The sequence below is a fragment of the Talpa occidentalis genome, unplaced genomic scaffold, assembly GCF_014898055.3.
Source record: "Talpa occidentalis isolate TD23 unplaced genomic scaffold, MPIMG_talOcc4v2.1 talOcc4.3, whole genome shotgun sequence".
Taxonomy (NCBI): Eukaryota; Metazoa; Chordata; class Mammalia; order Eulipotyphla; family Talpidae; genus Talpa; species Talpa occidentalis.
Genome location: NW_023603184.1, coordinates 5,568,802 through 5,592,230, shown reverse-complemented (window position 1 = coordinate 5,592,230; position 23,429 = coordinate 5,568,802). Strand labels below are relative to the sequence as shown.

Sequence of the window (23,429 nt, the reverse complement as noted above, 5' to 3'; positions counted from 1 at the left end):
ATAGAAAACTCAATAACTGTATGTGGAATAAACAGATGAGTCATAATCTTAGAACTTAAAAAAAATACAACAAACCACCAACCCCAGGGAAAAAGGAATAAACTGGAAAGTATGGATTGTTTTAAAGCACAAATTAATTATAGTGAAGAGGTGGTATCAGAGTTATACTGGCTAAGGGTCTGTAAAGCATTTGTTTTATATACTATCTACCCGTTAAAAATTAATGTTTTCCAAGTTAAAGTGAAGCATCCATAAGCACAGGGCTTGCAAAAAGGTGCTTTACTAGATCTTTCTAGCTGAAGCAACTGCTCTCCACTAAAGAGATCAGCAAAGAGGAAAAATATATACATAGTTGATTCCAGAAGCCCAGTGTCAAGATATGGCTAGCACCTGATGATGATGATTAAAAATTTCAAAGTGCGGGCCTCCCCGGTGGCGCAGCGGTTGAGCGCTGGGTTGCAAAGCTGCCCACAGCCTCCGCAGCGCCGGTTCGATCCCCGCTGCTCCCCTGCCACCGGAGGAGGGTCCCACATGTCGCACAGACCTCTCCTGCCGCCCATTGCTCCCCTCAGCAGTGTACTTCGGTCCTTCTGCCTGCTCTGCTCCCCTCTCTGGCTCTGTTGAATTCTCTCAACCCTCCCACGCTTCTGACCGTACCCAGTGCTTGTATAAATAAATAAATAAATCTTTAAAAAAAAATTTTTCAAAGTGAATTAAAAGTAAATAATTAGGATGAGCCAAAAAGATCACTCTAAGCTACTCAGCAAGCAAAAGGCCGCATTTGGTACAAGTCCCCAACTAACTTGATTTCCTCCACCATACTCAGCTGAATGTCCAAAAATAACATGACACAAAATCATTAAAATGAGGTATTTCATCAATTCTCTATCTTAAAGAGATAATCAAATCTTTGATCACTTAGGTACAACTACTGGCAAAAGAGTTAACTCGATTCCAAGAATAAAGTTAAAAAAAAAAAAAAAAAAACAAGCAGAAGATAATGCTGCATGAGAACCAGAGTCACATCACCATCTTTACAGTCTTCAGGCTCTTCATGTTCTTTGCCAGTATTTCTGAGCCCCTCATTCATCTCATCTTAGCTGAATATAAGCCAACCAGATTTTACCAGGGGAAATTTGAAATATTATATTTCTTGTATTTGATGTAAGGGAGAAGGGGCTGATGGCCTATGGACACAAGTGGCAGTAATTCAACAAATGGTTGGACCAATGGCTTCACATAAATATTGCGCAGGAGGGATAAACTAGAATAACCCTCAGGGAACTCCAAGGTTTTGGATTAAGATAAGGGCAGATTCCCATCACAATTCAAGGATTTCTAAGAAAATAACAATTCTAAATTCTAATGAAATGTGCCAATCACAATGGGTGGCTGTGGGAGAGAAAGGATAACATTCTATAGTTACAGAGGCTGGAGATAGCCATGTATCAGGTTACCAATAGTAGATGGCAAGAATTAATTTACTTACTTGACTCCAAGGCATTAAAGCCTAAAGGCAATGTAATTCTTGTGTCTAATATCCTATTTTGAAAAATATTTGATAGGTAAAGGTTTACAGAATAATTTAAGATGACTTGCTAGATTATAATCTTCAATATAATACCGATTAATTATATAATCATGGCTAAGTCATGAATAGTTCATGTCCTAGTTGACGCATTCAAAGGTGTACTAAGACTGAGTTAACTGTAAAATGTTTTAAGATCTCGAAAAGGTAGGACTTCACATGTAAGATGTTTCCTATAGATGAAGTTAATCACCATTGACTAAAGCCATCAACTTCCATTTAAATAAAATTTATCTCCAAAAATATTCAGTGCATTCAATAGTAACTCCTAGCAAGTACTATCCAAACATTTCATAAATAAGGAAATAGAGGCCTTCCTGTTGGCACAGCGGGTTGAGCACAGCGCTGTGAAGCTCCACAGCCTCTGCAGTGCAGGTTCGATTCCCGGCCAGCCCGGGAGATTCCCACATGGTGTGGCAGACCTCTCCTGTTGTGCCCGCTGCTCCCCTCAGCAGTGTATTTTGGTCGTTTGCCTATAATGCTCCCCACTCTGTCTCTGGTGAATCCTCTCCCTCTCCCGCGCCTCTGGCCTCTACCCCAGCTCTTGTATTTAAAAAAAAAAAAAAAAATCTTTAAAAAAAATAAGGAAATAACTATAAGAAAGAAAAAAATCAAAATCAACAAAGAACTATGAACTAGAGACACTCTTTGGGGAGGGGGGGGAGGTGGGATTGAGGTCAAAATCGGGGTTGCAATTGTATGGGGAATATAAAAATAAAAAAAAAATAAGGAAATAGACATGTTACAATTACTTAATAACTCAAAAAATCTATCAACAAGTCTGTTACAGAATCAGGAATAGAATCAAACTCCTACTCCCCCCCCCACAACCTCCACCCAGTACATTGTTCAAGTCACCTACTGAGCTTAAATTATGTTGTTCTTTGTATTGGAAACATAATTAGTTATGGCAGGAACAGAAACTTCTCTCCCAAAGGCTTCAGGGTCCATTTTACTAAAATGTGTTCAAATTTTAAATTGAGAATGGTTCCATAAATGAAAAGTATTTCTTAAATCTTGAAAAGTATTTCATCTTGTATTAGGTTAAGCAATTTGAAAGAAACAGAGACTATAATTTTTTAACACAGTCAGAAAAGCAAACCAGTACCAAAGACTATGAAGGATTCTATCTCGCTAAAAAGGAGTAAGAAAATGGAGAAGGGGTGAAAGATAAAACCTAAAACCGAAAGTTAATTCTATGGAATACTATGGAATATTTATATCATGGGACATATGGCATGAGAAATATATATCCAGGTAAGCTTCAGATACATATTAATCCATCTTGCAAGTTAGCAAAGTACTTTTTCCCCCTCACAGGATTTTTTTTGGGGAAACGAGGTACTGTTATATATGCTGCTAAACTGACACAAGCTTTACTGGAGGTTATCTGGAAATAAGCAGTAAAAACTTTTTTTTTTCCCAAATATAGTAAAAGTGTTTTTATATCCTTTGACCAGGTATGATCAGTGGATTATTATTCTTAACTCCTCATATTCTCTCTGTTATAAAATTATACATCCTTACCCTTTGTCATATAACTTTATAAGGCTTGGCCACATGACTTGTTTTGGCTAAAAAAGACATAATGCCAGCAATGGCTTAAAATGTGTTTTGGTAGTCTGGACTGCTTCTTGCACTCTGGTGATAAACCAAGAAATAGTATGCCCCAAGCAGCTGCTGCTCCTTTCTGCTATGTCTCAGAATAAACACATTTAGAACAGATCTAACCCAACATGCAGCATGGAGGAAAACCCAGCCAACCCAACCAAGATCAGAATTGAAGTAGTTGTACCTGGCCAATCCTAGCTAAGACCCAGAGAACTCCAGGTGATCTATACACCACTGTGAACACAAACACTTACTGTTGTGTAAGTCACTCAATAAATCACCAGTTTGTTACGCAAAACTGTAATGGCAATAGTTGCCCAATACACCCAATTAATCTCATACCTAAGAATTTATCCTAAGGCAGTCAGAGAGAAACAGATTCACACGCAGGGTATTTATCAAGCAATATTTAAGCTGGTTAAAAAACTGAAAACAGGGCCTCTCTGGTGGTGCAAGGAGTTCAGTCTCAGCACTATGAAGCTATGGGCAGCTACTGCAGCACAAGTTTGATCCCCGTCCAGGGAGCTAACACACATGGCACAGCAGACCTCTCCTGTCTGGTCCACTGATCCCCTCAGCAGTGTATTTCAGTCACTCTGCCGGTTCTCCTCCCCTACTCTGTCTCTGGTGACTCCCCTCACCACCCATACCTCTGGCCTATACCCCAGCTCTTGTATGCAAAAATAAATAAATCTTTAAAAAAAAAAATAAAACTGAGGGCCTCCCTGGTGGTACAAGGGGTTAAGCACCGCACTATGAAGCAGTGGCGACCTCTGCAGCATGAGTTCGATCCCCGGCTAGTCAGGGAGGTGCCCACATGGCATGGCAGGCCTCTCCTGTCTCACCCACTGCTCCCCTCAGCAGTGTATTTCAGTCAGTCTGCCTGTTCTGTTCCCCACTCTGTCTCTGGGAAGTCCTCTCAACCCCCACATCTCTGGCCTGCATCCCAGCTCTTGTATGCATAAATAAATAAATCTTAAAAAAATAAAAATAATTAAAAAAACCCTGAAAACATTCTACCATCAAATAAGAGGAATAAACAAATTATGATATAGCCAGACCATTAAATATTTGAAGCTATTAAAAATCATGTTCTTAAAAAGTACTAAAAAAGTAATATATTCAGTAGGGTCAACAAGGGGTAAGGAAAAAAATAATTAAATTAAAAAACAAAATTAACAGGCAACTATAAATCAGAGACATTCTACAGGGTAGGGGGAGAGAAGGGGATCAAAACAGGGGAGGGAAGAGCACAAGGGACTATAGTGATGGTGCACGGGTGAATGGGTGATGGGAATTCTACAGGAACTACACCTGAGAGGAGAAAGCATACATTGTACAAAAAGGAAGAATGACATAAAATATACTTATTAAAAAAAGTAACATATCCACATCACTAAGCATAAAAAGCAAGATAGACCATTTTTTAAAAAATTATCTACAAGACAGAAAAAGACAAAGTGTACAAAATATTTCATTTATGAAGTAGAAATGCTTTTCTGTGCCAAAAGTTAATTTATGCTAAATATTAAATACTACACTCAGGATAAAGAAGTAAATAAGACAAATATGTTCCCTGACTTCTTGAAATTGAGTCTAGTGAGGAAGACCTATATTTTTAAAAAATCATCATATATAAAATTATAAATTGCAATAGTTTATTGTGGCAGAAATTGCTAATTATCCCCAGTATTTATTTCCACCTTTTTACTCAGTGTCCCTGAATTTTATCTGCCCATGACCACCTGGAATAGTCTACACTTCCCAGCCTTTCTTACACCTAGTGGGTGGGGGGGGGAGGGTCACACGACTAAATTCTGACCAATGCAATTGAACCGGAAGTGGTGCAAGAAACTCCCAGAAAACAACTTTATTTTAAAAATAAAGAGCTTGCTCTCTGTTGCTTTCCCCCTTCTTACCAGATGGAGCAGCTATTTTGGACTATGATGTGGAAGCTACATGCTGAGGATGGCAGAGCAACAGAACAGGAGGAGCCTGGGTTACCTGACACTGGGGAACCACTATCGTCAGCACTAGTCCACCTTACAAAGCTTTTACATGAGAGACAAATAAAATTCTACCTTGTTTAGGCTACTTTCTCTTTCAGTTTTCAGTCAATCACAGCTGAACCTAATCCTAAATGGCACACCTATGAAGGAAAAATGAAGGGTTCAATGAGAGATTGTAACAGAAATAGCTGATTTTGACAGGAGGAGGGAGTTTTAGGGATAGCTCCTGTTAGGTAGTAATAATTAAGCTGTGGCCTGAAGCCTGGCCAGAGTACCAGGTGAAGGGAGGTGGGGTGGCAAACTGTTCCAGGCAGGGGAAATCAAATATACAAATACTGTAGCTTATGCCTAAATCACCACAGGGAAAAGCAACAAACCTTAGGATGTCAAGACTGCTTCTACAATGAATCAGGAAGAAAGCAGAGCACTGAAGCAACTAAATGCACTGGGGCTCCAATATCAGAATTTCCATTTGACAAGCAACAACATAAAGGTATGTCAAAAATGAGGGTGGAGTACAGAATGAGAATGAACCCTGTTATAGAAATTAATAGTTGCTTCTACACTTCAGCATTACTAGTGTTTAAAACAGTTGGATCTCTGATTAGAGAGGTTTTATATACCATGAAGATAATGTCATTTTAAGTGCTAACAATCCGTGGAACAGATGAATTTGGTGTAAAAATTTTTAATTTTTTGAATCTATTTCTGAGTATAAAAAGGAAATATGTATCGTATTTAGAAAATATATATAAGAGTAAAAAAAAAAATAAACTGCCTGTAAAACTCATCACTTCCCAACATTTTATACTGACTTTTTTTTACACATTCACACACCTACATACATATACATACAATACACACACAAAAAGGGAATGTAATACATAAAAGTTGTGTGTGCTCTTTCACTTAATATATCATGAGCACATTCCTATGTCATTAAAATAGTTTTGGAAACCATGATTTTTAATGGCTATATAACATGCAATTTATTTAGCCAATCAAGTCTGGGGATTTCCTGAGTTAAAACTGTCAACCACAAATTGAAACCCTGTGGTCAAGAAGCTGACTTCAAAATCTGCTATGGAAAGTTTCTATTCAGAAATTTCTAGACACAGTTTGGAAGTGCTAAAACCTAATAACCAAAATTTCAATAAAATTCACTAAGTTTTAGCCATGAAGAATGTTTACTAAAGACCATATTTTCCCCAATGAAGAACACCATTTCATAATTAATCTTGAGGAAGAAATGAAAGAAGTACCAAAGATGGAGGAAATAGTAATAATTAAGAACCAAGAAGTGTCTATTGTAAGACTCAGCAATTTAATTTTTAATAGAGCAAAATGAGATAATGTATGCATCTATTAATTGTATAAATATTCAAATGGCTAACGAAAAAATGATTATAGGAAAATGCATACAGAAAAAGAATGGAAGTAAATATGACAAAGGGTTAATAATTGTTAATTTTGAAATATGACATTCTTTTTTTTTTAAATCTGACATTCTTTAACCTTTTCTGTATTTAAATTTTTCTCCCTCACTCCTCCCCACCAAAAATTAGTGTTAAAGTAAAACTCATATGAATGAGATACTTCAGATTTTAGTTATTAAAGTAGAAGGAAAATCAATAGATTTTGCCAGAAGCTAAGTGGATCTTTTGGGAGGAAAAACAAAAAGCTGGGCACACAGCATTAAGAGTTTCTCCTGAATAAAACTATTTAAGCTAAATATCAATGTTTTATATTGGAATTAAGTCTGAAGAACCAACTTTTGAAGGTTATAGTGTGCTTTCTTCAAATACTATCCTACCTGAAAATGATATATTTTCTGTTCTAGCAGGAAGGTTCAGTAAATTGCATTTCAGTTTGATTCCAGGTCTTTACTTTGTATAACTAAGGTTTTCCTGATGCTAAGCACATGTTTTGAAATTCCAGCTCTGAAATCCAAACTTAGTTCAAATGACAATTAAGAGTTTACCACTTGATGAAATGATTGATTGATATTTTTAATTAAGTGAAGTCCCTAATAGAAAACACAGAATAAAAAGTTAAATAAACTAAACCTTTACCTCTCATAAGCAAAAAATTTCAAATAAATGTAATTTTTTAATTGCCCCATTTTCCCCAATGTAGCTTTAGGTTGTCTTAACTTTGTGGCAGCACCCCCCACCCCCTACTCCACTAATCAGTTCTCACCTGCTTTCCCTGCTGGAACACGTGAATTTTTCAGCAAAAGTGACTCATTTATTGGCATTCTGTCAAACTAACCCTGTAACTCTAAGGAAGTTCAACACTAAAAGAATTCTAAAGTTAGAACAATTTTGCTAACACATATCATTTTGATTTAAGAGACCTGAATCACTTTCAAGAGTCAAATACATACTAACAAACTCTGTTTATATTTTCCTTACAAATTGTTCTCCACCATGCCATCCTCCTCCCAGTTTGAGTTTGGCAACTCCCTAATCTAAAGGAGAAGTCAAGATAAGAGAGCTTAGAAGTATAAGAGCAGGAGAGGGAAGAAAAAAGAAATTGTTCACTCAGCTCTGGGGAAAAAAATCTATTCTGAAACATTAAACACCAGTGTATGTTCCAGAGTCCTCAAAGTTTATTTCTCCCCTAGTTTAATGAAAACACAAAACAATACACTAATTTCCAGGGCCTCCCCTGGTGGCGCAGCGGTTGAGCGCTGGGTTGCGAGGCTGCCCGCAGCCCCTGCAGCGCCAGTTCGATCCCTGGCCACCGGCTAGGGTCCCACAAAAAAAAAAAAAAAAAAAAAAAAACCAGTACACTAATTTCCAATTTAAAAAAAACTAGAAATCTACAGAAGTAAATTACTCTCTTTGCTATTATTTCAATAAATAGAAGTTTAAAAAAATAAATTACTGAGAACTATCTGGTCAAAAATCTTTGCTAAGATGGCACTAGTGTAAACTATCAACTGCAAATCACCTCATGCTTTTGGTTCACACATTGAGCCACTACAAAACAGAAAACTGCCCTTTTTAACCAGAGGGAAAGAAACAAGAAAACAAATGCTTCATAGACATTTACTTAGAGTTCTAACAATTGTCACACTCCACCTGGTGGCAGGAGAAGCCTGAACTGGTAAAGTGGAGGTCACCATACAAAAAATTTCAGAGAATAGTTTCCGGAATGTCTTTAGAAAGGAAAAAAAGCAAGACGCTTTTCTCTTGCCCTATATAGAATAAAGCTAAAAGGTTCAACCAAATTTTTTCCCACATAATAGTAGGTCAATATCTAATAAAGATCGACACAGATGTATGACAGTAATCAGAATGGGAGACCCACATTTAGAGAAATCTATTCATAACCATTCTCTCCACACTAAGTTAAATGTCATCTCAAGTCTTTAAAACAGGTAACAAGGCACATACAGCTGCTACAAGATTCTTTATCACATACTCCCACTAACTTTCTTTACCCCTTTCCCCTATGGGTAAACTAGAGAGTTTAATTAACACAGTTAACAGCAGCCTGCCACATTGCTTTTAGATATTTGCCAGTAACATATACCCATGGGATACTCCAGAGACTGATTTCAACCAAAAATAAAAATAGATAAACAGAGCTCAAACAAAATTAAAACTGAGTCTGGCTGCCCACACTTATTTTCACACATGAGGAAAAATAGCAGTTCTCCTAGAAGCCTCGAACAGACATATCTTTAGAACACAATGTTAAAAATATGCCCCCCCCCCTTTCCCCTACCTGTTTCTCACTCAAAGCTGTGATTTTGGCTTGGAGTTCATGAAGCTGTTTCTTTAAATCAGCATTCTGATTGGAAAGAAAAAATATCTGTGAGAAAGATATTTCATTTGTTAACAGCATAGTAGCAAGAAGACCTTATGCATACTGTATTACAAATGATGAAGCAACCTTAAGCATTTAGCCAATCAGATTTGTCATGCATTAAATGGTAGGCATATTATCACTACCTAATACACAGCTTCTAAATGCAGACTCCTAATACTAGAACAGAAGCAGTTTCTTTGCAACAGTTTTAAATTACAACAAGGTTTATATTTTAGCATCTTGCACTGTAATAGTACCCCTTCTTACTAAAATATTATTATTCTTTATAGAAAGTATCAGTTGACAGAAAACCTAAAGCTCCACTAATCAGACAAAAGCAGGAAAATGTAAGTTATAAGTATGCATACACTGCATGCTTAACAGCATTATCAATAAAGATAAAAGGTTTTTCTCTACTTGCCCTCTCCCTTATTTAGTAGAGTACATTTGTTATTTTAGCCTAGATTTGAAAAGCTGTCAGTGCTGCAACTGCCTTAACACTACATCATTCAAATTAACACACTGACTACTAGGGCATTTTCTCAGTTCTAAAATTCTAGGAATCAAAAAAGAATACTATTTTAGATGAGATACATTGAGTATGCTTGCCTTTATTCAAGTGGGAAAAAAAATCCAAAATTAAAGTTTTTAAATGCTTAATTTAGCAGGATAGCCTACTGAAGACTGACTACCACCCCAATGAGAGACTATTTTTATTATTTCACAAGTACTTCTTTCAGTTCACCCTGCCTGCTCTGAGAGAGTTGGGGTACACACCCCCCCTCCTCATGTTTACTCCATGTGGTCTTTTTTACAAGTTTATATGCTATAATGCCTCTCTGACAGATTACCCACAAGATTATCCAACAACTTACTGGCCCCAGATTCTTTGGGTTAAAACTGTTCTATTATAGGACTACCAGTTGTATGGTAAATGCTAAAGCTTTTAATAATATTTCAATTGCTGATAACATAGATTAACATAATAAATAAGGAATTTATTAATCTAAGGTCCTGCCTCTTAGTGCCTGAAATCTAATTTAAATTATATATTAAAGTAAAAAAATTAAAATGGAGACACGTCTCATAGAAGCTGGACTATACCAAACAGAAGTTAAGTGTGGGCTACCAATGCCAGATCTCAGAATCAATGGATTATGTTAAAATAGAACAATTAGGCCACTGGGTGCTAAGTCCCGAGTCTTATAAATACTCTCCATACTTATGACCCACCGTCTAATGGATGCAAAAAAAGACAACGCCTGAATAATAATTATAATCATCAAAAACATGGTAACATTCTCTTCAGGGATATAGAACAAAATACCTAAGTAAAAAATTCCTATGAGAATTTAAAGGAGAGGTAACACTTGCTAGATTATTATATAAGATACTTTTAAACCCTAAGGGCTCTTTCAAAAACAAAAACAAAAAAAATTGTAATTGCTTTTTAAAAATTATTCTAAAATTCTCACTCTAAACATAGTGGGATTAAGTATTTTAAAGTTCTAAAGATATTTGTACTATAAACTATGAGAAAATAAGAGTAATTCTGGGCTATAAGCAGTAATTTTGATTGCCATAATAAAATGAAAGTAACAAAGATTAAATGATAAGTTTATTATAATAGGATGATTGGATATTTCTAAACCATTAAAAGAGCAATGTGCTAAAAATTGCTGCTAAAAACTAGATAGTTTTTAAAACTTAAGTATTAGTTCACATTTAATTATTTTATTGTCATTTTAAACTTTTAATTTTAGAACTAAATAAAAGCAATATTTTACCTGTGGATCCTGCTTCATTTGAGCAACCAGTTTCTGATAACAAAGAGAAAAAAAGAGCCATCAGTCTTACATATTGATTCACTATGGCTAATCAGATTCAGCCCCAAAATCTAGAGTTAAATCCACACAAAAGAACAAGCAAAACTACAATCAGAATATTCCAAAACTTCTGTGATCCATACAAAGGTTAATCACGCATTCCTTAGTATCTTAAAAAAAAAAAAAATTCCACTTTACATTGGAAATAAAAAGCTTCTGCTTCTTAACAAATCTGGAGATGTGAGGGGGAATGAGGACTTTAAAAAGGCAATTTAAACAAGCTGCAAGCTCTAAAAACCAAACATCCCTTTAAAATGTTGTCATTGTCTAGAATCCCAAACAAGGCCTGGAAAGAAGCTGCTCTCACACAAAACAGGCCTGTCTGGAGACAGCAAAGCACAGATTTGGCAAGTCTGTTAGTTTGGTTCTTACCACAGAAGGAGTCTAGTGTCAGATGTGACTTTGTCGCTGTCTTCTCTGTGTGGGAGGGGGATGCGCTCTGTGGAGCAGCGATCCTCAGTGTTTGTGGGTAAGGAAATGAAGGAACAATAATGTACAACTCTACCTACCTGGGTTCTTCTGGGAAGGGAAGTGCTATGAGAATACTGAATGAGCAGTCCAACCAAATGAAAAACAACCAAAAGAGAAAAGGACATCATTTGACCTGCCCAGACTTGTGAAAATGTCACTGTCCAATGGTAACAATAACCAGGGAAGGAAGAATTTGAAGGATAAAGGAATATCTAGGAAAAAGTATCTAAAGTATCTAAGAACGAGAGGCTTCCTCCCGGTTAATTTTTCATGTAACTGAAAAATCTGTCACTCTCTTTGTGACAAGGCCTTTTACAAAATTTTGGTCATAAAATCTTTCTAAATTACATATTAAACTGGGGCCTCCCTGGTGGTGAAGGGGTTAAAGTCTCAGTGCTATCAAGTATTGCCCGCCATTGCAGCATGAGTTAGATGCCTGGCCCAGGAACTGACCCAATTGGCACAGCAGACCTCTCCTGATACCTGCTGCTCCCCTCAGCAGTGTGTTTCAGTAGATCTGCCTGTTCTGTTCCCCACTCTGTCTCTGGTGAATCCTCTTACCACCACCCCACACCTCTGTCCCACAGCCCAGTTCTTGTATACATAAATAAAATAAATCTTTTTAAAAAATGTTTTCCACAGGGCCTCCCCGGTGGCACAGCGATTGAGCGCTGGGTTGCGAAGCTACCTACAGCCTCTGCGGCGCCGGTTCGATCCCCGGCTGCTCCCCAGCCACCAGAGGAGGGTCCCACATGGCGCGCAGACCTCTCCTGCCGCCCGCTGCTCCCCTCAGCAGTGTACTTCGGTCCTTCTGCCTGCTCTGCTACCTGCTCTGGCCCTGGTGAATTCTCTCACCCTCCCGTGCTTCTGACTGTACCCAGTGCTTGTGTAAATAAATAAATCTTAAAAAAAAAAAAAAAAAAAAAGAGTTGTATAATTTAAAAAAAAAAAAATGTTTTCCACAAATCCACATAACAATAATCATAAAAGGGAAGAAAAAAGGGCAATTTCCCCCAAAAGATAAAATGTCTATTACCAGTTATTATTATGTAAACATTTACTAAAGATCAACCATGTGCCCATGACTACTTTCTTAACCATCTCCCTTGTCCATAAAGAAAATATATTTCCAACACAGCAATACCATGTAGTTTCACAATAAACTTTCTATCCAGTAAGCTCAATTTTAGCTATAATTTCATTCCTTAAATGGAAATGAATAAAGGGATGGCTTTGCCCCAGGATTTAGTAAAATGTACATGACTTTGGTTTCAGTCTAAGAGGCAGTGCCTGTCATTTCTGGCATCCCTGAACTCGTCATGATCAGTTCAGGTAGCTGATCAGAATAATAACTTTAGCTATGAATAAGGCATGTCACTTGCATGTACTGTTAATACTTTAAACTGTGTTCAAAAATAATGTTCCAAATGTAACTAACACTGAAATATATACTTCAGATGTTGAAACACTATCAGCGCATAAATGTTTATCATTGAACATAAAATGTTGTGTATTAATTAAGGAGAAATATAAAGCTAATGATTTTATGCTTTAAAAGGTAACTGAATATATATGGAAATAGCTTATGTACATATTAAGAAAGTGGCATAACTTTAGGAAGAGTATTATTTTCCTTTTGAAAAAATGTAATTTCAAAATTTAAACTGGATTTTAAAACAGTATAAACATTAAAATTTTTCAGAATTGTGATTTTCATAAAGTATTCCTGAATTCAAAATATAAAACAATTATCTAAAAACTCTTTAATTTTTAGTAATCTAGTTCAATTTAGGTGATGAATATTTCAAGAAAGTCTTGTTTAGGACTTATTTCATATCTTATGAGGATTTACTAAAAGCACAATGTTAACTCTACCTTCTCAAAATTTCTTTGAGAGAAGCATTTCCAAAAATCACACGTACCTTATTAAATCATGTTTGATACATGCAACTTTCAAACTGATTACTATTCTCTAGGAATTCATTCTATGAAGATGGCAACTTTGAACAAATCGTGAATTTAACTATTGTCATTTGGCAGTCAGTCAAACTGGGTATCCAATTCACTGCTACTGTTGTGGGGGAAGGATGTCCTGAACAGAGTCCACAAATAGGTCTTCTGGACCGCACCCCCCACTCCAGACCAAAGAGATCCAAAACACCAAGGACTACAATTCTCATAATATTCACCATCACCAAAGGAGGAATGCTGGGAACTGAGGGTGGAGTTATGAAGCCAGGTTTGAGATATAACCAGACCTGTGGGCCTTGAGGGTGCTTTGCCAGCTTTCAGCATGCTATTGGGGTTTCAGTTCAGTGGAACTGGTAGGGCGCATTCACCAATTTGTCTCTCTCGCTTTCTCCCTGAGTTATTCATTTCCGCTTTTTGTAAATAAACCCTTTATTAACTTCTTTGTATTTGCCTGCAGTTTAGTCTCATTGTAAGTCCCTTTTAACACGCAGGTGAGGATCCACAGTCAGGCCAACCCATTTCACATTGGGGTTGCCCTGTAACACTGTGTTAAAATACTTTTGTCCAGGAACAGAGAAGCTTGTTTTTATAAACAGATTTTTATTCTCCTCAATTAGTATAAACCCAAATAAAATATAATGTGCATAACATATTACATACTAAACTTCTTAAAGTTACCATAAAAACAGAACACTTCACAACGAGTAGCCCACCTGTACACAGGAAACTCTAAGACAACTGCTATTCAACAGTTTAGTAAGACTCAGTGCAGTAGCAGGAATTTCTGAACATACAGAGACTCAATATAAACAGTAAAAACATACAAAGTGCTTTTGAAGTTTTCCTATAAATTCTCATCTACCCTAATACTGGTCAACTTGTAAATCTAGTAGCTATCAAAAGTACAAGGTTTTCTTGCAACAATTTCAGAAATTAACCTTGTATTAGGCTATTCATATAGAGCAAGAAACTATATGTAAGAACAAATACCTTTAAAAAATAGCTTACTTTTGTTCTCCACTCTCACAACTTGAACTGCTATACATTCAAAAAGTAGTCAATTCATAATTTATTACTTTTAATTACAAAGGATTATAAGTGTATCTCTATCTGAATCTACAACCACATCCAGCTAACTCTAGAAAACACATATAAAACATTGATATTCTGTTTATATAATAAAATTAATGATTTAGTTAAGGATAGCTTTTTGTCTCAGTTACATTTATATATAAATAAGACATATTGGGACTCCCTGGTGGCGCAAGGGGTTAAGTACCGCAATATGAAGCAATCCACAGCCTCTGCAACACAAGTTCGATCCCCAGCCGGCTAAGGAGAAACCCACATGGCGAGGCAGACAGTTCCTGTCGTGCCCGCTGCTCTCCCCCTCAGCAGTGTGTTTCAGTCCGTCCACCTGTTCTGCTTCCCACTCTGTTTCTGGTGAACCTCTCACTTTCTCCCCCCTCCCCCCCTACCCCGCATCTCTGGCCTGTACCCCAGCTCTTGTATGCATAAATAAATATTATACATATCTAATATGTAAGTATTTTATATATTTTATAAATAATATAAACATTGTATCATGTAAGTGTAACTGAATATATTTTATTTATTTTTACTTATGTATCTTATAGGTTTAGCCTAGGGAACTGAGGTAAAATGTAAGAATTGTGAAATTTGAAATTTAAACATTTGTGCAGGCAATCACATTTTCATTATTAAAGAATGGAATCAAGGTATAAAACTGAGTTATGAGTAAAAACATCAGTATACATGGTAGTTAAATTAAATATGTCTCATTATTTAAAATATGCATGTTAAGTCATAGGAACAAAGTCTCTCAGTTGAACCAAAATTTAAAAAAATGTATTTAAAAAATACTTTTGATATATGAAAAAAATAAGTTCAGTTCTTTTCTCTGGAAAGTCAGGAATACTTTATTGAAGTTCCTAAAATGTGTTTGTTAAGTAGTGCTTGATATAAGGCAAGTGGTATGTCCCTTTGACAGCATTCTGATAGATGATTAAAAACAGTACTAAAACCTAGAGATGGGCCTGTCTACTAATCTTAGCCATTACTTAATAATATGATGTGGGAGCAGCCAATAATACAACGTACCTGGTGAACCTGAATTTCCACTTTAAGTGCCTCCTGTAGAGTCTGCAACTCCATCCTCTACCTTCTCCACTTTCTCTTATGTTTGCTAATTCTATAGTTTCTTCAGCCTCCGTTTAAAATAACAAATTCTTCTTCTCACAGCAGCTGTAAAGATCACAAAATGTTTTGGATTATTATGCTGGGCATAACGGAAATATTCATGTTAAATTTAAAAAATTACTAGTCAAAAAGTATTTTATTCTCTAACACAGGGCAAGAAATTTCCCAAATAGGTATTTTTCCAAAATGAAATGCCTTGTACTGAATTTTGTTTTTGTTTTTTAAGATTTTTATTTATTTATACAAGAACTGGGGTACAAGCCAGATCCGCGGGAGGGTGAGAGGATTCACCAGAGACAGAGTGGGGAACAATGGGGAACAGAACAGGCAGATTGACGAAATACATTGCTGAGGAGAGCAACAGGCGCAACAGGAGAGGTCTGCCGTGCCATGTGGGACCCTCGCTGGCCAGAATTGAACCAGTGCTGCAGAGGCTGCGGACAGCTTCACAGCGCTGCGCTCAACCACCTGCGCCACCAGGGGAGGCCCTGTACTAAATTTTGTACCAAAATTTCCTGAGCTTTCTTTGAGTGTTCCTCTATAAAACATTTCAATAAATAAGAAAGGAGAGACCTATACTGAACTTGGTCATGAAAACACCTAAGCACCTACTATGCACTCAGCACTGAGCTACATATGACAGTTACAGGACACAGAGATGAACAAGACCACTTCCACCATAGGTGAGAGTACAGAGGGGAGAGTATAACCATCCAGGACACACTGTCCTATAAGAGACAAAACAAAATGGTCATACATTTTTTCAACCTCACACAGAGTAAACTGAAGAGTTCAGGGTCTCTCAGAGGTTAAAGAAGCCTAATGTACACTCATTTGGATAGACTCCTTACTATTTAAAAAACAACTCAAAATGGGCAAATTCTAGTATAACATAAAGGTTTATTTACATTTAGTTAATAATTTAAGGGTTAACACAAATAACAATGCCATGCTGACTGTACTGTCCATAGGCATTATTAAAAAAAGAAATCTGTACACACCAATGAGGTGGGCTATGGATGGGACAGACATTCCCATCTGCTCAAGTGTGGAGTGCATCTCTTTGGCTATACAGGTAAAATGCATGCAGAAATAATGACAAAAATCCTGATATGTGAATGTGAACCTTCCCATTCTCCTCTGCCTATTGCTAGACAATTTAAATTAGCTCAATGGCTAATTTAGTTTGTTTTCTTTTTTTCTTGAATAAGGGATTAGACACTTTAGGTACTCTAACAAAAAAAAAGTTTGTTTTTGCTTAAATTAATTTAAACTTTACATTTTTCTCTTTTCATCTTTGTACCTATAATAGTTGTAGTCAGAGCAGCTTTCCAGCATTCTTACAAACTGAGGAAGGGAACAATCAGGAAACTAGAAGAACTACTATGATTCACAATCATGACACCTTCTGATAATTATTTACCTATGGATAACATCTATATTCTGATATAAAAACTGATATAATGGAATATTAACTGGAGAAGTTAACTTGTAAAGATTAGTTCTCATTATATTGCTTAAGCTAGGTAGGCTTAAAACATCAATGATAATCTCTTTTCTAGGGTTTATAAACTATATCAAGATACTCTAACCTAAGAAGAAAAAGCACAAAACTCCTTTCAACCTCTATCTGTGGAGGCTAGGAAAGGATAGCTGTACAATGGTACTGTCAACCAAAATGTCTGATAAAGGTAGTAAGTTTAGAGGAGATAATTTGGAAAATTATTTTTGATTTGATTAACAAACCTGGGTTTCTAAGCTACTTACTATCTTAGAAAATCTTTGGAACTGTAATAAAAAATAAATATCAGAATCGTTAAGTTACTGACTTACACCAAGATTTTATTTTGTAAGTTTACATATAAAAACAAATGTTAAAACTAGTCACATCACTTTTAAATAGTAAATAATCTCCTTACTCAAATTCTTGACTTATCTATCAGAGCGCTTCTTAAAAACAATCCTAGAACACTGTTAATTTTTACAAAGGTCTACCAAAAAAGTGTATCCAAATATGATTTCTTATATCAGTCAAATTATAACTTAATCTTGATGTTAACGGGGTATTTTCACAACATGAAGACCATATTTTATTTTACTGGTAGTAAGATATAAACACCATAGCTCAGCTCAACTCATACAAACTCTGGAAACAAACAGCAGATTAAAAACATGGAGAACATATGAAATACACACAAAAAGATTAATATAGTTTATGGAGTTGGTGTGCTCACAAATTTTTTAACTATGAAAAAGCAATTAACGAAGAAATGTGAATGATCAACATAAATGAAAAACATCCATTTTCAACAATCATAGAAACGCAAATTTTAAGAAGTTTTGTTTATCACAGTAATAAAGATTTGTAACAGTAATACTCTGAGTTGCCTGAAGGCTGGGTCAGGTGACAATTTCGTAATTTGTTTTAGGTTATCTGGGTAGGAGGAATAAGAGTTATTTACTATATTCTTTTCAAGATACAGATGTCTTCAAATTTTTCCACTGAAAATAAGCAATTATTTTTAAATAACAATAAAATTTAACTGAGGATTAATGAAACATTGGAAGATTGTCAACAATGAAACAAAATGCTCAGAAAGAAAAAAGTAAAACCAAGTTTTAACCAGACACTCAAAATGTCAGAGTACCTTGCAGGGAAAGTCTGCAACTAAAGTTAAAGTGGAACTGTTAGCTTTTATTTCCACCATCAGAGTATTGTTTGTTTATTAGAGACACACAAAGACATGAAGCTTTATTTGGTAAGGACTCTAAATAGTCTTTTTTTTTTTTTTTAATAAAACTAAAGGGTTAAAAAAGGTAACACTTGTTAGAGAAAAACTTATGAAAGATCAGAAGATTCACGATTTTCCTTCCTCAAAAAGATCTCTTTCTGGGGCCTCCCAGGTGGCGCAGTGGTTGAGCGCTGGGTTGCGAAGCTGCCTGAAGCCTCTGCAGTGCCAGTTCGATCCCCGGCTGCTCCCTGGCCACCGGAGGAGGGTCCCACATGGCGCGCAGACCTCTCCTGCCGCCCACTACTCCCCTCAGCAGTGTACTTCGGTCCTTCTGCCTGTTCTGCTCCCTGCTCCGGCTCTGGTGAATTCTCTCACCCTCCCGCGCTTCTGACTGTACCCAGCGCTTGTATAAATAAATCTTTAAAAAAAAAAAAAAAAAAAAAAAGATCTCTTTCTGGATTGCAATTTTAAGAGACTGGTCTCTGTCTAAAGGAACAAATTATATACATAAATTTATAGCTTACCAAAACATGGTAAGCATAAGTTGAATCTTTAAAAAAAGCATTTTGGGGGCTTAGACAACTCATGCAATCATCATTTGAAGCCAGAGGGTAGTTTATAGCATCATAAAGGGAAGTGTTATTTGCTAAAATTTTTAAAGATGGTTTATCAATTTTTCACCAGTTCTAATAAGTTATAACTAACAAGTTGCTGCAAAGTAAATGTAAACATGCTCACAAAATAATGAACAGACATACTTTATTGAGGTACAGTACTTTCACCACCCAACAACTCTAAACACTATCAAAAAGGGCAACAGCCTGCACGAAACACTGTTTGTTACCTTCAAAACTGTGCATGCCAAACCACTGGAATACCCTAATGCCCAATGGCCTCAACTTACCTTCCAGTAACAAAATACAAAAATATAAACGAAAAAACTCCGACAAGCTGGTCGAACAAAAACAATAATCAATTCCACTTAAAGAGAAAAAAAAGCAGCTGTGATGTCTGCAAATAACATTTGTTGTCCCCAAAAAACAAACCCAAAATTCCATTTACTCCCTGTAAAACTACTCTCAGCCTCAATTTTTTGTTTATTTGCTTATAAATCAGGAAATAGGAAGAATATCACCTATTTTAATAGACTGTTAACGCAGTTTAAATAAGGTGAAAAGCCCTATGTAAATTGTAAAGTTCTATGCTTTTTGTTAACTTACTCATATTCAAACACACATTTAATAAACTTTTCAACAGAGTGTATTGCTAAGAAGACTCTAGGCTTTCCTATTTTAAAATGCTTTCAAAAGAGGGGCTTCTAACTATTTTTTGGGGTTTAGTTTTGCTTGGAGATATGTGACCTCTAGATCTTTCATTATGATTCTAATAATGTGTAATGCCATAATCATGAATTTACTGCTAAAAAATACTCTGTTTCTGAATTGATCTAAACTTCTTCCAATCAAAACCTGACTCCTCAACCAACAATTTCTTTAGCAATAAGTCTTTAATATGCTGAATCCCCTAAAAATGGATAGCTCCATATGCTCTATACAATATATTTCTTTGTTGTTAAGGCTCTGCTTTTGATCTGTATTCTCAGAATAGTGAATTAATTTTTTAAAATATGAGCCAGCAGAAAGGCTTTACAGTCACGTACTTAACAATAAAATACAGGTTCAAAGTTCATGCAAAATACTTCTTGTGTTGTATCCAATATGCAGGGGGATAAAATAGTGTCTTTGACTTTTAACTTACCTAACAGTGCTAACAATGATCACGGATGCTAAACATAATAATTATTTTACTATTTATTGAAAACTACAACAACAAAAGAAGAAAATATTAATAATATATATAATTTGTTTTCTTATTTTCATAGTGTTATTTCTCTGGTGACATTCCACAGGTCAAGAGAAAATGCTAATGCACAAAGAACTTGGCAACTCTGATTTTAGAGGCTACCCTTTGAATCTGGCAAGATTACTATGCTCAAATCCTGGTATAAGAACTGTTGACAAAAATCACCTCAGCTAGGCAGAGATGATATTTTCAAAGCACTTAATTTATATATGTGTACATATATATGTGTATAATGTGCACACACATGTAGATTTATGAAGACTGAATGTGTTTCAGTAAAATACATGTATCTTTCCTATTTCTTTTTATTTTTGTAGGGGAGGAGGCCAGATTCTCATTTGAAAATAAAACAACACAAAAAAGTCTACACAGGTCATATGCTTGCAACACAGGGTGTGGTGTCTTGGGTCAAGTCAGGGTTTCCACAGCAGCCTCTCCTTCACAGTCTGCTGCACCTCTCCTTACCACCTGTGTTCATTTCAATATACAGTTTCTACCTCAGCCTCCTGGGCACAAGCCTAGACTGCACAAACACATTCTTCTATTTCCCACTTTTCTTTACAGAAATAAAGTACTTCTAAAATCATGCCAACTGCACCCAACAGGAACATTGAAGGAAAATTTAAAACTCAAAGAAATTCAAAATGAAGCAAGTTGGAGAGCAGTGTGTAAGAGTTTTGTGACAATGAGGCTCAGATTTTAGAATTGGTTGTTAAATTTACAAGAGTGCTATTTAATGACAAAAAAAAAAAAAACACCTAGTCCAGGCAAGCCTTGCCAGAATTGTATAAATATTTATTATACAAAGGATATACAAGAAGGTGTGGTGGTGTCAGCATAACCAATAAGTACTTAATAGAAGTGGAAGTTATGGGATTTAGATTTCAGATCGATTCAAGGAAGAGCTAAGGATTAGAGCTGTACAAAAAAGGAATGGGTTACCTTATGAGGTAGTGAGCTCCCTGTCATTAGAAGGATTCAAGAATGCTGCATATCATATCCCCCTCTTGGAGATTCACAATGCACATTAGCATATTAAAGGTTCTGAGAAGTCCTGCAGTAAAGAAACCTGTTTAACTTTATTTAATGCAGCATTTCCCAAATTATTTGACCACAGAATATTTTACCCATCCCTCCCACCCCACCTCAGTAATATTTATTCATTTCTGTGGAACTAGAGTTCCTCAGAATACATTCTAGAAAATAGTATAAGCTACACTTTTTAAAAATATAGTATTCAGTATGTACCCAAATAACAATCTGTCAGGGAAACAGAATAAATTGCCAGACTGGGTAAAAGGGTGGAAAAGAAGGCCCTTAAGGTCCCTTCTCTAAGATGCTATGCTTCTATTACATCTCACAGTAGAGGGCTATAGGCTCTTCATTATTTTAAAAGGTTCCATGAGAAAAAAGCAAGTAGAATAAAAAGGTAGTAAAATATCCAAGACTCGTCCAAATGCCTCTCTTTCATGTTCAAAGCCCAATGCCTAAAAGGTAAGAGAGACAACTCAAGGAACGTTAAGTCATCAGACAGAAGTATTAACCGAGTATCTACTTCACCTACTAATTCATTTGAGAGAGAGAATTTAAAAAAAAAAAAAAGAGCTGGCTTAAATTAGGGGACTACCTATTCCAGTTATCTTGAGTTCAGTTTTTTATCATAAGACATGCTCTCTAAATGAGGTTAATATCTGTTTGATGCTTAGTCACTAACCTGTCCTGTGCAATATGTGATCTTGAATTAGATTCAAAGAAATGATTGGCTGGGATGATCTACAAATTGTTGGAATATATACTGAAGTAACTCTTCAGGAAAAAATGAGTTTGCCTACATGCCTCAAACTGCTACATTTTTCTCTCTCTCTTTTTAGTTTTTACTCTTTGAGGATGATACAAAACAACACACACTAAAAATATATTATCAGACATGAAGGCAATCCAACATTTAGTTTAAGAAAATAAATGCTTAAGAGTTGAGATTCCCATAGTTACATTCACCTAGTCATTTTGCATACATATATATTAAGGCCATCAAATTTAACAGCATATTAAATAATATAAAACACATTGGGAACCATAACTTTTGAATCTCCTGACTTGAATTTTCAGTCCTAACCACTGCATTAAGGACATTTTGGCAAAGGGGACCTTTACATTTTAACAGGTTATCAAATGCAGGAACATGCAAGTCTAGCAGTATTTATTAGAAACACAAATGCATCTGAAATATGGCTATGTGAAATCAGACAAAAATTCACTTTTACTCAGTGCAAAGAGCAAAGCCTCATTTTTGGGAGAAAGATTTTTTTTGAGGGGAAAAAAAAAAACCAAAACACAACACTGAATAATTTGAGTCATCTAACACGATGCCTACCCAGCAAAGGTACTTACCAATTTTGGGGGAACTGGCTCTCCTTCAGTTCTCTTGCTCTCTGAAACAAAAGAAGGGGAACAAAGAATTAGACAACAAACATAGATTTATGACAAATCATAAAAAGTGGAAAACTTTTCCATCTGATTTTAAGGAAAAACTAAAACACACAAAAGTCTATAAAGCTTTACTATCCAAAAGGGAAAAAAAGGAAGAGACAGGTAGTTTTTACACCAAGTAAAGAATTCAAGGGCAGTTTAAATCCCTAATTTTCCACAGAATGTTCAAGACAAGGTAAAGTAAAGTAGTTGATTGTTACCCTTTCCTAAGAGACGCAGAGAATTGCACCTCATCTACATAACAGAAATACACTCTTATTCCCAACAAATGACCTCCACCCCACTGTTTATTGTTATATCAACAAACTAAGGTAACATCATTGACCCTTAGTTTGAGCAACATAAAAAGGCCTTTTTTAAATTAATTTTGGAATAGACTTTCTTATAGAAGGTTTAAAATTCTTAGCATTTTATAATAATGCATAGTCACAGTTTTCACTCATATTCTTAAAGTTGCCCCACTTTTATAAGTTACATAACACAGAAGTGACCTGTCTTGTATCACACACATATTTAGTGTGATAGAGTCACAAAGAAAAAGGCTTTGGTATTCCAATCCAATGGTCAATAATGCTTTTACCAATTGTGTTTCTTTAAGTTGACTTCAATGTCTGAAAAGTCAGGCTATACAGTTGATTTGTAACTCCTTCCAGACCCAAACTTTTTAAATTAAAATAATTCATAAACAAAAACTTTTCCCCTAATATTTTAGCATTAAATTATTTAAACTCTATATACCATGGTCTAAAACTATAAATTCTTCCCTATG

The 23,429-nt window shown here is 35.8% G+C and overlaps 1 protein-coding gene across 16 annotated transcripts in view; it reads right to left on the bottom strand.

The window, feature by feature from the left end:
* Positions 1–23,429, bottom strand: part of PHF21A (PHD finger protein 21A) — a 172,645-nt gene that overhangs the window by 119,471 nt on the left and 29,745 nt on the right. For 12 of the 16 annotated variants that reach the window (XM_054699233.1, XM_054699245.1, XM_054699244.1 and 9 more), the window contains 5 exons: positions 22,562–22,602; positions 21,113–21,224; positions 15,477–15,620; positions 10,815–10,847; positions 8,944–9,030 (listed from right to left, as the gene is read on the bottom strand). In XM_054699233.1, coding sequence (XP_054555208.1) covers positions 8,944–9,030; positions 10,815–10,847; positions 15,477–15,530 — 174 coding nt within the window. In that variant the 5' untranslated portion in view covers positions 15,531–15,620; positions 21,113–21,224; positions 22,562–22,602. The remainder of the gene's footprint in view (positions 1–8,943; positions 9,031–10,814; positions 10,848–15,476; positions 15,621–21,112; positions 21,225–22,561; positions 22,603–23,429) is intronic. The other 4 variants (XM_037522387.2, XM_054699246.1, XM_054699247.1 and 1 more) reach the window with 2 other exon arrangements.